Consider the following 16,498-nt stretch of genomic DNA (forward strand, 5'->3'; position numbering starts at 1 on the left):
ATCATTTGTGCAGATGGTATCCAGTTTATTCTATAGAAGAGTTGAGAAAATCAATGTAAATACACAAATGACCATCTTTTGAAAACTTTTGTACATTGCATTGAAGTGCATTATGGGTTGTTCTAAAATGAATTATTTTCATATAATAATGTTGGCTAGTTTTAAATAATAGTATATCATTACTACCTGCTACCTGTGCCCAAGCTTAATCATCCATGTCTTGATTTTGTGTTGGTTAATAAATTCTTTAGCTTGTCTTTATGTTGGAAAATGTTCTCTGCCTTGTGGTCTAGCTGCTTGTAGCAATTAAATCTATTACCTTTGTATTTTGATTAGTACATTAATTGTTGAACAAGTTATTTTTTATAAACCTGGATTGGTATTTAGAAATTTAATGTAAGTTATGGCTTAACTCTTTTTCAGTGTCAAGACAAACAGGTGATTTTATATTAAATAAATTTTATTTTCTATTACAGTAGAGAAGGATCCTTTGTAGTCTAGAAAACCCAGATACTGGTACCCTAAAGCTCTGATTTGTACATTCTGTACAAAATAAGGAGTCTTCTCTCCTAATTTTGGTGCTCAGTGCTACACTATTCTATAGAATCCATGTAAGGAGTTGTGGAATTTAATATTTCAGTGATGTGAACTCTGAGTTGCTAAAAACTGGAATAGAATTCTTTGTAACCTATTCCCTCAAAGCAAAAGTTGATTCTCTTATATAAAAAAAAATAAATTAGCTGGTTTAATGTAGTACATTTGGAGGTTGAGAGAAACTTGAAGAGTTTAAGTTGCTAAATTTGGTAGATGACACCATAAATGATGAAATTTTGGACACTGCAGATGCCAGGATTGGAGAAATTAATATCTGGTGGTCAGTAGGCCGGAGGTGGAACAAAATTCAGGGAAAATGTGTTAGTTCAAGTAAAACAGATTTTAAAATGGCAAAATGATGGATGGACTAAATGGATTTGGTTTGAGTTGTGACCACGAGCAACAGATTTGGGTCATCTCAAATTGAGATGGAATGAAGGAAACTTGACATACTTTTGTTGGAACGTGGACCCTGTAGGTATCAACTTATCAAGGAGAGACTTTTTAGAAGTTAATTGGGCAAAAGTTGTTCACCAAGGAAATGGGAATAGCTGGTGTGCTGTGATAATGACCCAAAGTGAAACAGAGTCAAATAACACAGGTTGCAAATAACCTGATTTGTTTCACAGTTCCTAGAGGAGAACTAGAGTGCCTAGGGAATGAACAATCAAATTAAGTTCAACTTAATGACTGTTAGGAGTTAGGGTTTCACAAGCCTTGTTTTCCTGAGGCTCTTTTAATCAGTGATCAGGATATTCTGTTTTGAGCAGAGTGAATAAATGTTCTTGTACAATTTGAACATTTTTTGCACTTTCCCTAATGCAGTGTGTTGAAGATACTGATTGCCTCCTCTTGGTAATAATCCAGATAACTTTTGAGTTCTAATTTATTGTAATTAATTAATTAGGAGTAATTATGGGCTGTACCACACCTTAATTTTTTTTTCATCACTTTGCCTATCCTTGTGTCTGCCCAGACACTTCAGGTAGCACTCCTTCCCATTAAAGGTGTAGCCTCGCCAGTTAGAACATTATCTGGTTTTGCAAATTGAGAGTTCTTTGAGTAAATTGGCCTTTCAAGTCTTTCTCTGGCTCACCCACTGGTTTTCAAAGCTATCCCTTTAGGGAACTCTTGCAAAACTGTCTTTCCTCCCGCATTTACAAAATTTTGAAAATATAGGTGGTGGTAAATTTTTGGCATCCTGAACTGAGTAGAATTGTCTTTTAATTGTCATTACGGATTTGTGTGGAGTAAATTAGTAGTTCGATTGTCAGTCAACAGCTGCTGCATTGTTGCAGAATTCAATGGGAAGAAAAGGAAAACTACTAGCTGGTTTTTCAACTGCCCACTCCTTCCAAATTATGGTGCTCCTGCTGATTTAAAATTGATCTCAAATGTGATCTATTTATGCACGTAAAACCGAATGCAGAGTGACTACGGAAGCTGTTCTCCATTTTGTGTGGGACTTTTTTTTTTGTCTGATAGTTGTGTGAACCATTTGCTTCTCCCTTCAGCGTCCTGGAGCAGCACAAGTTGAACAAAGAACAGTGGGAGGATCGAATCCAAATCTGGCATGAAGAGCACCGAGGAATGATCAGGTCTTTGTTTTAACTGTTTAAGTGAATCTGAAGTTGTAATTTGAGTTGTTTTATGTAGAGTCAGGATCACTGCAGTTTTCACTCTAATCTTTTTATCATAATTTCTGTTGTTTTCATTTCCTTCATTATCTGAAACACTTTGTTCAGCTCTAAAGTGGTAAACTCAGTGGCCACTTTATTAGGTACACTTGTACAGATGCTCGTTAGTGCAAATAATCCATTCAAATTTCCAGTTTCACTCATTCAACCATACATGAATCCCCATGAATACAGCTAAATGAGACATCAGTCCTCTGGGGCCAAGGTGCAAAACACAGTATCAACTGTCAGACACAGTAAGGGGACATGTAACGCATATAAGATGGCACAAACATATAGTCACGCAAAAAGTATAATATAGCACAAACCCCTAAGTGACCTTTGTCTACCTTGTCTTCCACTGGATGAACACTGAAGGGCAGCACCAATGGGAGGGGCCTGCCCCCAATCCAGCATTGTGCCACACCTGTGTCCCCTCCTGGCAGCTGCAACAGGCAACACCGCGGCATGAGGCCTAGTCCTTGCTGCAACCGAAGCCGAGCACCTCACCCACCGTTGGTTTCACCAGTGAACTGGACTTGCAGTATTCTATGTTAACAAAGTCCAACAGGGTCTTGTGATTACAAGAAAGACATCCAAGGCAACTGCTTGGCTGTTAGACTGAAAGCTACCTTTGTGCACTGACCAAACACGAGGAAATCTGCAGGTGCTGGAAATTCAAACAACACACACAAAATGCTGGTGGAACACAGCAGGCCAGGCAGCATCTATAAGGAGAAGCACTGTCGACGTTTCTCCTTACAGATGCTGCCTAGACTGCTGTGTTCCACCAGCATTTTGTGTGTGTTGTTTGTGCATTGACTCCTGACACTTTCTGTGGCAGGCATCAACATAGTCTCCACCAAGTCCAGCTCCTCTGCCACTGAGCAACTCACTGATGGTGGGTAGACCTGCAGCATTTGAAGATGTCCAGCAGTGCCTTGCAGTTGTTAAAAAAAAAAGACAAAAACACCTTTGATTGGCCCCGGAGAGGCCGCTGCATCCAGCCACACTGCCATCTTATCTGAAAGCAACAATCAGCCAATCGTGTAGCAACTCAGTGCATGAAAGCATGCAGAAATGGTCAAGAGGTTCAGCTGTGGTTCAGAACAAACATCAGAATGAGGAAGAAATGTGATCTAGTTGTCTTTGACCATGGAGTGATTGTTGGTAACAAACGGCGTGATTTGAGTTTCTCAGAAACTGCTGATCTACTGGCATTTTCACTCGAGCTTACAGAGCATAGTGAGAAAAACAAAAAAAAAAATCCAGTAAGCAACATTTCTGTGGTTGAAAGCATCTTGTTAATGAGAGAGTTTGAGGAGAATGGGCAGATTGATTGAAGCTGACAGGAAGGCGATAGTAACTCAAATAACCAGGCGTTTCAGCAGTGGTGTGCAGAAGAGCATCTCTGAACTCGCGTGTTGAATCTTGTAGTGGGTGGGCTACAGCAGCAGAAGACCACAAGCACACACTCAGTCGTCACAGGAAGTACCTAATAAATGGCCACTGAGTATATATTGATGATAATGTTAGAAGCCATAAGACAGGAGCAGAATTAGGCCATTCATTCCACTGAGTCTGCTTTCCCATTTCATCATGGCTGACTTATTATCCCCCTCAACCCCATTCTCCTGCCTTCTCCCTGTAACCTTTGACATCCTTACTAATATTGCCCTCGGAGGAGCCACTGGTTCCCGATGCTCTTGGAGATGTTATTAAAATTGAGATTTCTGGATTGGACATGTTCTGGCTCATTCTTTCTTGTTGCTGATTGATGGGCTGAGGTTTGGGGTTTGGTCTCCTGTTTCTCCATGTGGGTGTGTTAGTTTTCATGCAAAGGAAGGGTTGAGGAGGTTTGGGGTTTGCAAGTTTTTGTTTATTCTTTTTGTGTGGGAGGAGATCATTTTTCTTTCAACTACTACGGTTTTCTGTATTCTGTGACTCTCTGGAGAAAACAAATCTTTGATAATAAAATGAACCTTTGAATCGAGAACCTATCTTCCTTCACTTTAAAAATAGACAATGACTTAGCCTTCGCGGCCGTAAGTGGCAATAAATTCCACAGATTCACTACCCTCTGGTAAAGAACTTCCTCCTCATCTCTGTTCTACAGGTCTGTTGTTCTAGTGATGGGATTTAATGAATTAATATTTCCTAAGTTTGTAATTAAAGCTATTTCTACTTGAAGTAAAACTGGTTCTACACAATTTTTTTAATTCATTTGCAACGATGTGTTTTGCTTCTACTGATGTTTGAAGTGATGGTTTTGAGTTTTTTATTCAGGTTCTGAATCAATTGAGAATAAAGGTTAGTGGAAAATGTGGGGGGGGGGGGTTCCCCTTTTTTTTTGCCCAAATCCAATTTTATTACTCAGTTCCAAATTAAAACTTGTATCAACAATAGTCTTTTTCCAGATTTGTTATTGCAAATGAGTTCTGTTGAAAAGTTAAACCAAGTGCCAAGCACTTTGACATTCTGAATGAATAGATTAAGTACCAGGATAATGGATCCAACCAGTTTTAAAGCTGAAAATAATCCTGGTAATTCAGAGGTTTTTTGAGCTAACAGTATAATTTTCCATTTTCTAATTTGCTTTTAAGGGGGAGGAAAATTTTTTTAGTATATAAATGACTTTGCTTTAAATGGATTATGTAATTTGTTTTAACTTCTAATTCAAAGAATTTAAAAAAAGATTTGTAGCAATGTAGCAGAAAATCTGAAAGAAGCTGTTCTCTGCCCATTTTGATTAAGGGTCTTTGACCAGAAACAGCAGCTGTTCCTTATTCAACAGATGTTGCCTAAGATGATTATTTCTAGTGTTTTTGGTTTTTGTTTCTCATTTCCAGCATCTGAAGATTTTTGATATTGTTCATTAATCTCTGCCCTCACTTTGTTGATATTTTAAATATTGTTTAAAATTGACATTTTCATTAATAGAGAGGATGCCATGATGGAATATCTGAAAATAGCTCAAGATCTTGAAATGTATGGAGTCAACTACTTCAGTATCAAAAACAAAAAAGGTTCGGAGCTTTGGCTTGGAGTTGATGCTCTGGGATTGAACATATATGAACACGATGACAGGTAATTTCATTAAGGAAATCTTCCTGCAATGTATGGAAGATATTTTGAAGGAACCCTTTGCAACCTTGTCCTTCCCTGCTGCTATTGATATAATTTACTTTGTCTCTAGAATAACTGTGGCCATATGAGATTAACTGTAAAATCAAAATATGATTGCATACTTAGAATAGAGTACCACAGCACTTGGGTCCATGCTGATTTGATCTCCAGTCTAGTCCCACTTGCCTGTACTCGGAGTGTATCCCTCCAAACTCTTCTCATTCATGTGCCTATTCAAACAGCTCTTAAATGTTACAATTCTACCAGAATAAATAATATATGCAGTTGTTTAACTGCTGAAAAACAGACAGCAACAGGACTTTTATTGTGGTTAGTTTGACTGGAATAGAAATTCCAGGGCTGTCATAAGAAATCCAGTCAGTATGTAGGGCAACCCTGACTGATCATGTCACGGCAATGAGCAAGCAGCAACTGGCCTAATGCAAATTGATTTTGTGGCACTTGGAACTGTGGGGTAAAAGGCCAAACATTATATGAAGATGTACTTTTTTAAAATCAATGTCAGTATTGAGGGGCTGGGTAAATGTTTGAGAATGTTACCTGTATGGAATATTTAGTGTGCTGTACTAAGGTACCCCCCCCCCCCCAATCTTGCTTGCCACAGTGGTTAGTCATAGAATCAAACAGTGCTGACCCAGGCCCTTTCAGCCAGCTGGCCCAACAAGATGGTCATTTAGGCTAGTCCTGTTGGCCCATGTTTGGACTGCATCTCTCTAATCTAAGTCTTTAACCTCAACATGCTTATCCAAGTTCCTTTTTAAGTGGTTGTTACCAACCTCTGGCAGCTCATTCCATATACACTGAACTTTGTGTGTGGGAAGAAGTTGCCCTCAAGTTTCTACTGTTACGCATCCCGTAACTGGATAACTTACCAGCAAAGACAGAGAGGTCCATTGAAGTCTGATGTCACTATTTTCAAACGTTTTTATTTATAAAGGGGCACAAAAGTAAGGTTAATACAAACATTCAGATAATGCACGTCGTCAATACTCAATCTAAAACGCGGGTATAGTAATGTTCACCATTAAGAAGTAATCTCGACTGTTGTCTAGGGGATAATATATTGTCCGTTGGGAATATAAAAGTCACTCAGAAGTCTGCAGACTTTAGCCTTTCGGGGAATCGCTGGGTTTCACGTGTTTTAGAGGGATCAGTGAAAAACGGAAAAACTTGCCCGGGTCTTTATGAAGCCACTCCGTTAAATCAGGGGAGGGTTGTTTCCCTGTTGTTAGTTCGAAGTCCTTCTCGGTATTATCAGCCACCCTCTCCCCAGGCAAAGGAGTTAGGAGCACACGTGGCATTGAGTGGCTTCCAGCCAAGGAGCACTGAGCGAGGGTCTCCTTCGGGTGCGTTGCTGGCGTACTGCCTCCTGCAGTCCGCTTTTATCTTGACTTGCAGAGTTGTAGATGTCCATCAAAGTAGGGTGATGCAATCTCCACCCCCACATTGCCCGAGGGTGTCCATGTCCATGGTAGCTGTCACGTAGCAGGGACATGCACGTCACACAGGTGCCTCTAAGAACAATGGCCAAAACTGTTGCATTGTCTCTCACTTCCGAGACCCGAATTAATAGCGATCTTGCGATTCTCCGGAAGGAGGGGGCTGCTCCCGCCCCTTCGGCCCCTCAGAGCTGTGGTACCTTCATCACACTACTAAATCTCTTCCCCTCGCATCATAAGGCACTAGATCTTCATTTCCCCAGTTCTAAGATTGACCCATAGGGCCATAAGACATAGGAGCAAGATTAGGGCATTTGGCTTGTTGAGTTTGCTCCACCATTTCATCATGGCTGATTCATGTTGGTTTTTGTTTCCTCAGCCCCAATCTCCTGACCTTCTCCCCATATCCCTTCATGTCTTGACCAATCAAGAATCTATCAACCTCTGTCTTAAATATTCATAAAGACTTGGCCTCAGCAGCTGCCTGTAGCAACAAATTCCATAGATTCACCAGTCTTCGGCTACAGAAATTCTTCGTTCTCTAAAAGGATGCCTCTCTATTCTGAGGTTGTGTTCTCTGGTTCTAGATTCACCCACCATAGGAAACAACATCATATTGACTCTATTAAGACCTTTCACTGTTCGATAGGTTTCAACCAGGCCACCCCTCATTTTTAGAAATTCTAGTGAATACAGCCCAAAGCCATCAAATGCTCTTCATATAACATGCCATTCAATCCTGGAATCATTTTTGTGAGCCTCCTTTGAACCCTCTCCAATATGAGTACATCATTTCTAAGATATGTGGGCCCCAACATTACGCCCTTTAGAAATGAATGCTAACATCACATTTACCTTCCTCGCCACAGACTCAACCTGCAAATTAACCTTCAGGGAATCCTGCACATGAATTCCTAAGACCTTTTGCAGCTCAGATTTATTTTGAATTTTCTCTCCATTTAGAGAAAGGTCTGCGGTTTTATTTCATCTACCAAAGTACACTTTCCAACATGTATTCCATCTGCCACCTTTTTGCCCATTCTCCTAATCTGTCTAAGCCCTCTATGTCCTCAAAACTACATGTTCCCCCACCTATCTTTGTATCATCCACAAACCTTGCAACAAAGCCATCAATTCCATCATCCAAGTCATTGATGTATAGCACAAAAGAAACAGACCCCTGTGGAACACCACTAGTCACTGACAGTCAGCCAGAAAAGGCTCTGTTTGTTGCCACTCTTTGCCTCTAGTCAATCAGTCACTACCTTATCTATGCTAGTGTCTTTCCTGTAATACTTGTATGCAGCCTCATGTAGCTTCTTGCTAAAGGCCTGAAAATTGAAGTACATAACATCAACTGATACTTCTTTGTCTATCTTCCTTGTTATTTCTTAACATAATTCCAACAGATTTCTCTCTCGAAGAAACCATGGTGACTATGGCCTATTCTGTCACGTGCCTCCAGATACCCCTAAACCACATCCTTAACAATTAATTCCAACATCTTCCCAACCATTGAGGTCAGACTAACTGGCCTATATTTTGCTTTCTTCTACCTCTCTCCCTTCTTGAAGAGTGGAATGACATTTGCAATTTTCTAGTCTTCTGGAACCGTTCCAGAATCTAGTGATTCTTGAAGGTTCACTTCTGACCCCTGACACTCTAGAACTCCAACCATGCTGCTAGAGTCTTACACAGTGAAAACTGATGCAGAATACTTATTCCATTGTCCTTCATTTCCTTATGGAGTACTATCTCTCCAGCATTGTTTTCGAACATTCCAAATCCACTCTTGCCTCTCTTTTACACTTTGTGTATCTGATGCACCATCAATAACTCTTGGAGACGTGAGGCGAGATATAGGCTTTTATTGGCTGGAAGAAAGAACAAGCAGCAAATGACCACCACACTACATCCTGGAGACTGAGGCCGGGGCTGTGTCTCCAATCGCCTTTATACTGGGGTCCGTGGGAGGAGCCACGGTCTGTGGGAGGAGCCACAGGAGCAGTCAGCGGGGGGGGGGGGGGGGCATGTCCAGACAGGTATATGTAGTTCACCACAGTATCTGAAGTAACTTTTTGTTTCCTCTTTAGTATTATTAGTTCGCCTACTTTCATATTCCATCTTTTCCACCTTAATGACTTTTTTAGTTACCTTCTGTTGGTATTTACAAACTTCCTCATCCTTTAATCTTTCCTCTATTACATGCCCTCTCTTTGGCTTTTATGTTGGCTTTGACTTTCCTTGTCAGCTATGGCTGTGTCATCTTGCCTTTAGAATACTACTTACTTTTTGGGATGTTTATATCCTGTGCATTCCAAAGTCCTTCCAGAAATTACAGGCATTGCTGCTCTGTTGCCATCCCAGCCATTGTTCTTTTCCAATTAATTTGAGCCAACTCTTTCCATTCCTCTGTAATTCCCTTTACTCCACCGTAATATTGACACATCTGACTTCAGCTTCTCGTTCTCAGTTTTCAATGTGAATGCGATCATATTGTGATCACTAGCCCCCAAGGGTTCTTTTACCTTAAGCTCTCGAATCAATTCTGGTTCATTGTACAACACTCAATCCAGAATACCTGGTCTGCCAGTGGGTACAACCATGAGCATCTCCTAAAAAAAACACATCTCATAAGCATTCTAGAAATACCCCCTCTTGGGATCCAGCACAAACCTGATTTTCCCAGTCTGCCTGCATATTGAAATCCCCCCACAACTATAGTAACATTGTCCTTTTGGCATGCATTTTCTATCTCCCATTGTAATTTGTAGTCCACATCCTTACTACTTTTTGAGGGACTGTATATAACTCTACAAGTAGGGTATTTTTACCCTTGCAGTTCCTTGGCTGTACCCATAACAATTCAATACCTTCCAACCCAATGTCACCTCTTTCAAATTATTTGATTTCATTGTTTTACCAACAGAGCCACACCACCCCCTCTGTCTACCTGCCTGTCTTTTATGTTGCAATGTGTATTCTTGGACATTAAGCATCTAGCTATAATCTTACAGCCATGAGTGAATTCTGCCTATAACATCATACTTGCCAATCTTTAATTGTGCTACACCTACCTTATTCGTATACTGCGTGAATGCAGATATAACACCATCAGCTCTGTATTCACCCTTTTTGATTTTTGTCTGCCTTTTACATTGCAACTCATCCTGTTGACTGCAATTTTTTTTCCCTATCATCAGCCTCTCCTTGCTAGGAGCCTCACTACAGATTGCCTTTGTTTGTAAACCTACTACCTCATCCTTGGCACTATCCCTCTGGTTCCCATCCCCTTGCCAAATTAGTTTAAACCCTCCCAATCAACTCTAGGAAACCTGCCCACAAGGAGATTGGACCCCCTCAGATTCAGGTGTAACCAGTCCCTTTGTATAGGTCATACCTCCCCCAGAAGAGATGCCAATGTTCCATAAATCCAAACTCCTGCCTCCTGCACCAGTTCCTCAGCCAGACGTTCAACTGCCAAATCATCCTATTCTTGCCCTCACTGCACTTGGCACAGGCAGCATTCCAGAGATTATTACCATCGTCCAGATCTATGTCCCTCATGATTTTACACACCTCTATAAAATAGCCTCTCCTCACCAGTGGGGAAAAGAAGTCCCACCTGCTCAACCTCCCTCCATAACTTAGTCTGTCAAGACTCTGCAACATCCTCATAAATCTCCTCTGCACTTATTCCAGCTTAATGGCATCTTTCCAATATCAGGGTGACTGACACTGAATGTAATAGTCAGTACCTTTTACTAGACAGGAAGCCCAGAGGTGCTTGGCTAGGCTTTCAAAGCATAATATATGACCAAACTCCACTCTTGGCCTTACCTGGCAGCTGCATTCACTTCACTAATGTAAGCCTCCGTCTACCTATCAAACCCTACTCCACACATGTCTATCTTATCATTCTTCCACTTTGTTCCAAACTCCCAGTTACTCTTTGTCAGTGGGATTAAAGTTCTCTCACGTAAGAGGATACTAGAAATTCATTTGTTCAGGGAGAACCTTGAAACTTTTTATTTTCCATTTTAGATTTGAAACTAAATCTTTTGCTAATCCTTTATTTTGGGATGCCTCACATAGTTGTCTAGCTTGGAATTTAGTGTTGAACCTGGGAGCAGTTTAATTTCAGTGGGTCAGCTGAAAAGGGATGGAATAAGCTACTTAAAATTGTTGGATGAAGAATGAGGACTTTTAAGGAGTTGTTTAGCTCAAAACTCTCTTGTTCTTTCAAGGTTGACACCCAAGATTGGGTTCCCATGGAGTGAAATCAGAAACATTTCATTTAATGACAAAAAGTTTATCATCAAACCAATTGACAAGAAAGCACCAGTAAGTACTTTATACAGATTGTCCCACAATTCTGCCATAAAAATGGATTTGAGTGGGGAAGACCTCTGCCTTAGTTGATCTTTGCCTAAATACCAATCCTACCATCTCTTCACAGTATGTAGTCTGTATCCTGGCCTCTACCACTCTATTCCAGTAGTCCAGATGCAGCCTGACCAGAGCATTTTATGGCTTACTGTATCTGCTGAGGATATGAGCATTTTTGATTTGGTAATGCAATCCCAGTACTTGCTTATTCTTAACAATGGATGGGAACTTTTGTTCCAAATCAGTCAGCATGGTGGTGATGTGTGTCGGTGTACTTTACAGTGAACATGATTACATGTCACAATGAACTTGAATCTAGTTGTGACTAGGATTCAAACTTCAAGCATGCAAACTGCACTTAAATAATTTGCTTCAGAAGCTGATAATTTTTTTTTTTTTGGATCCTGTTTCAGGATTTTTCCTGCATGTGAATTTAACTGTATTACTGTACTGTCAAATGGAAATGAATCAGTGCTACAATTTACCCAGCCTTCTCTTTCATGAATTTGGTGCAATCATCTTTGATTTCCAAATCTTCACCACCCATGAAACCTCCGGCAATTTAAGCTTGACTGCGTCCATAAATCCATTGTTCAGCTGTGCAAGTTTCTCCAGTCTGTACTGAATACAGAGCTCTACGTTCAACAGAAGTTTTGGGCTTGTCCTTATACAAGTTTGCTAGCTGAAGAGTAAAAAATAAAACTTGTGGATAGGTGGCAGAAGAGAAAATGTTGATGGTTTGTGTTATGATGTGGTTACCTTTGCATGTTGCCGCCTGTAGAATGGACCTGTTCTTTACTAGAAACAGTTTTAATATCGACTGTGTCAAGCCAGGCTCTCTTTCTGATTTCCATAGGATTTTGTATTCTATGCTCCTCGTCTCCGTATTAATAAGCGCATCTTGGCACTGTGTATGGGGAACCATGAACTGTATATGCGCAGGCGTAAGCCTGATACAATTGAAGTCCAGCAGATGAAGGCCCAGGCTAGAGAAGAGAAGCACCAGAAACAGCTGGAAAGGTAAAGAGTATCTTGGTATTTAACGAAAATTTATGGTTTTTGACTTGCGGGCTTGGTGAAATGATCTGTAATGACCATAACGTCCTTGGGACTGTTCCTGCTAAAGCATTCCTGCAGATTTGTATCTACATCCTTTATCATGCATCAGAGCATGATCTTTGTTGCTAGTCCCAGTGAAGGCTCTAGACTGAAAATGCCACCTGTTCATTTTCCTCCACAGACGCTGACCAGCCAGATTCTTCCAGCAGTGCTTGATTTTCACCAATGCTAATATTGAAGAAGTAATTTCCAATTGTGTTTTTATGACCTCTAGGGCACAGCTGGAAAATGAGAGAAAGAAAAGAGAGCAAGCAGAGAAGGACAAAGAAAATATTGAACGGGAGAAGGAGGAATTGATGGAAAGGCTGAAACAGATTGAAGAGCAGACACAGAAAGCTCAAAGAGGTAATTCTGGGAGGCAAGACTGATGTATTTGAAAAGCATATTTAGAGACCTCACGGAGTTTCAGTACGAGGCTCCTGTGAAACAACTGGGGTTTCTTAAGAGTGTATTTTACAACCAGTCCAGACGAATGCAACTTAGTACGCTACGCCTATATATGAATACTGTTAGGTCTCTGATTCAGCATAACTAAAATAACAATTTCTTCCACATAGTAATGAACAACATAACAAAATAATCACAATTGAATTCTTGATTCAGCTGAGTTAATCACCAGAATCAACAAACTCATTCGTAAGGCCAGTGATGTTGTGGGGGTGGAACTGGACTCTGACGGTGGTGTCTGAAAAGGGGATGCTGTACAAGTTGCATGCCATCTTGGACAATGTCTCCCATCCACTCCATAATGTACTGGTTACATTCAGCCAGAGACTCATTCCACCAAGATGCAACACTGAGTGTCATAGGAAGTCATTCCTACCTGTTGCCATCACACTTTACAACTCCTCCCTTGGAGTGTCAGACACCCTGAGCCAATAGGCTGGTCCTGGACTTATTTCCACTTGGCATAATTTACCTATTATTATTTAATTATTTATTGTTTATATTGCTATATTTCTTCACTGTTTTTGATTGATGCGACTGTAACAAAACCCAATTTCCCTCGGGATCAATAAAGTATGTCTGTCTGTCTGAGTTAAGTATGATGGGCTAATACAATGTTATAGAAGAATCACTGCTGAATTTATTTTGTAGCGAGTAATTGGCCATGAGGGTTTCTACTGTTTGCTATTTAGTAGCAAAAAATTAGTGAAACCAACAGAAGTTGTGGTAAGCTGAAGTCATCAGAGACTTTATCCTTCTCAGACAAATCTATTGCCCTCCCTGCAACTTAAGGTTGGTATCTTTTCCTACCAGATCTGCAAAGGGTCTTTCTCCCCTCCCCCCCCCCCCCCCCCCCACAGATATGGCCTGATCCAAGTATTTTCTGTTTTTATTTTATATTAATTTCTTCTTCATTTTAATGATTTAAGTGGAATACTGGTAGATTTGTACCTTTATTGTATTTTTAAGTGAGCAGGAGCCGGAAAGGTTACTGTTGCCCTTAGGGTTATAGAGGAGAAGCTTGAATTTTTAAACAGGTCCATGAAATGGCCTCACAATAAGATTTGCTTGTCTGCAGTTTGCATTATCATGACTGACCAGTTGAGAGACTGAGAAGGATAAAAATCCATCTAATATATGGAGCAATAATTAGAAATGACATTTTTTTTTCTTTCAATCATTTAGTGTGCCTAGAAAATGTAGCACAGTAAATGATCTCCATAGTCTCTACCTGCTGTGCATAAGTTATGATGCATGATGCAGCAATTCTAACACAAGAGTAACTTGCTTCCTTCCAGAACTGGAAGAACAAACTCGCAAAGCACTGGAGCTTGATCAGGAGAGGAGATCTGCCCAGGAGGAGGCAGAACGGCTGGAACAAGAGCGCAGGACTGCAGAGGAGACTAAACAGGCCTTGCTGGAGCAATCGAAAAACCAGCTGAAAAATCAGGAACAGCTGGTAAGTGGCTTTTTGTATCAAAATAATTTTGCATTCTATGGTTATTTTAGATATAGTATTGAGGAATTTCAACCCAATGGTTGAAGGGCTTTGAGTTGTATGTAGCATTTACTTTGCCGTATTTCAAATTAGACTTTTCTACAGTGTAGGATTAGATTAGCAAAAGGCCTATAACTCTTTTTAAGTATATTTAAGGAGCCCTGTCTGACAATCCAAATTGCTATGATGTGTAGTTTAGCACTAGCCTTCAAACAAAGAGTGCATCCTCTGAATTTTCATGTGGCATACATCCGTCATTCTTTAGTCTCTTGTAACTGGGTACACTAGTTTTATGTTGTGTTCTTGACTACTTTGCTCCTCAGTTTCAATTAACTGGCCATGGCCAGTAGATTACTATTGTTATGAATATCAATTTTGCTTGTTCATAGCTCAATATCTCCTCTTCATTATATTGCAGCATATCCAAGTAGTGGGAAAAGAATTGAATACCAAAGTTGAAGTTATTTTACTGGCTTATAGCAGTGTTCTTGTGTGAAAATGGAGAAAAGTGCATGGGATTTTGAAAGTAAAATTTGCTGCTCAACACCAGTGTGATTTTTTTTTACACTGAATTGCTCACTCCAAGCTAAGCTGAAACTGTGTTTAACATTACTATGTAGTTTCCCAATTATCAGTTGGTCATCGTTATGGCTTTTCTGTTAATGAAGTATGGGATAATAGTTAAGTCCTTTGCATGACTTTACTCCTGGGTAGAAACAAGTGGGGGAAAAAAAAAGTAACATTCAACATTACCTTCTAGGCTGCTGAACTCTCAGAGCTCACTTCCAAAATAAATCTGTTGGAGGAAACAAAGAAAAAGAAAGAGGACGAGGCTTCTGAGTGGCAGCAGAAGGTAAGACTTTGTAACGTCCCAGTTATTCGATAGAGCATTCCTCTCCTAAGTGACAACCTGATGGATTCATATCTGTATCATCCAAATCATGTGCTATCGTTCTTCATGAATACGGGTGCCAGATGCTATCAGATTGTTGACAATATCACTGAATAATTTAATACTTTTGCCATCTGTACACGTTGCCTACTTTCCAGCAGGTAGTGTTTTTTCTCCCCCTCACTCATGAATTTTGATAAAATTAGTTTTTCCATTGTAGGCTTTGACGTGGGTAATTTCATTATTGGCCACTTCATTGCTTACCATGGCTAGAAATGTAATTTGCTAACAAAACAAAATTTAAAATGAGAATTTTTAAAACAAATATTTAAGAATTAACACCAGTTTTGAGGAGTTTAGCTTTCTGTCCGTAAATGTAGATCATCTTCCTTTTTTTGTTTTTAACACATTGTGTGTGTGTGTATGTGTTTCTTTTTCAGTTCTCTTGCCTGTCACAGATGGCAAAAATGCCCAGAGCAGTTCAGGGTGTTACCTTGTTTGAAGGAGTGGTGGCTGGGCGGACAAGGGAGGAAAGATTCTCTGTTCTGCTCATAATTTTGCACTGCTACTAGAAAATACTTTTGAGATTTATAAGGCGTCTTCTTTGGGCAACTGTCCCAAATGGTTTATTTTGTAATTCACCTTTATCAAGGTGTGATAAAATGGGTTCATTTCGCCATTGCATTGAGCACTCCACTTTGACATACAGTAGAGTCCCATTTACTAGCCTTTGTCCAGATAATCTGTGTTTGTCAAAAAACTAAAATGGTGTGAAATGCTTGCTTACACCACACCAGACTACTTCAGATTCCAATCACCCTCTAGGTAGAAAGTCTCCAAGTTTATTGTCATCTACCTGTACATGTATACAACCCAGCGAAACAATGTTCCTCCTGACCATGGTGCACACTCACACAACATGTATTACACACAACACATAAACCAAAATATTATACTATAAATAATAAAATATGATTCAAAATGCACATGGTAAAGCACAGCACAGGTAAACAGCTCGCTGTCCTAGTGATGAGACAGACGTTGGTGGTGGGAAGGCTCATTAGTCTCTCAGCCTGAGGGAAGAAAGTATTACCCAGTCTGGCAGTCCTCGTCCTGTTGCTTCTGTACCTTCTTCCTGACGGTAGTACATCAAAGAGTTTGTGGTAGGGATCCTCAACAATGCTCTGGGCCCTTTGTCTGCAACACTCTCAGTAAATGTCATAAATAGGGTTGAGAGAGACCCCAATGATCCTCTCCTCAGTAGGGTTTTATGATCCAATTGCAGCTTCCGTCCCAC

The 16,498-nt window shown here is 40.2% G+C and overlaps 1 protein-coding gene across 1 annotated transcript in view; it reads left to right on the plus strand.

The window, feature by feature from the left end:
* The window catches only part of msna (moesin a), an 87,058-nt gene that overhangs the window by 60,608 nt on the left and 9,952 nt on the right, over positions 1-16,498 (plus strand). Inside the window, exons 5-11 of the mRNA XM_059976987.1 lie at positions 2,109-2,192; positions 5,211-5,357; positions 11,104-11,200; positions 12,102-12,265; positions 12,579-12,709; positions 14,110-14,270; positions 15,070-15,162. Coding sequence (XP_059832970.1) covers positions 2,109-2,192; positions 5,211-5,357; positions 11,104-11,200; positions 12,102-12,265; positions 12,579-12,709; positions 14,110-14,270; positions 15,070-15,162 — 877 coding nt within the window. The remainder of the gene's footprint in view (positions 1-2,108; positions 2,193-5,210; positions 5,358-11,103; positions 11,201-12,101; positions 12,266-12,578; positions 12,710-14,109; positions 14,271-15,069; positions 15,163-16,498) is intronic.

The sequence above is a fragment of the Hypanus sabinus genome, chromosome 8 (genome assembly GCF_030144855.1).
Source record: "Hypanus sabinus isolate sHypSab1 chromosome 8, sHypSab1.hap1, whole genome shotgun sequence".
Classification (NCBI taxonomy): Eukaryota; Metazoa; Chordata; class Chondrichthyes; order Myliobatiformes; family Dasyatidae; genus Hypanus; species Hypanus sabinus.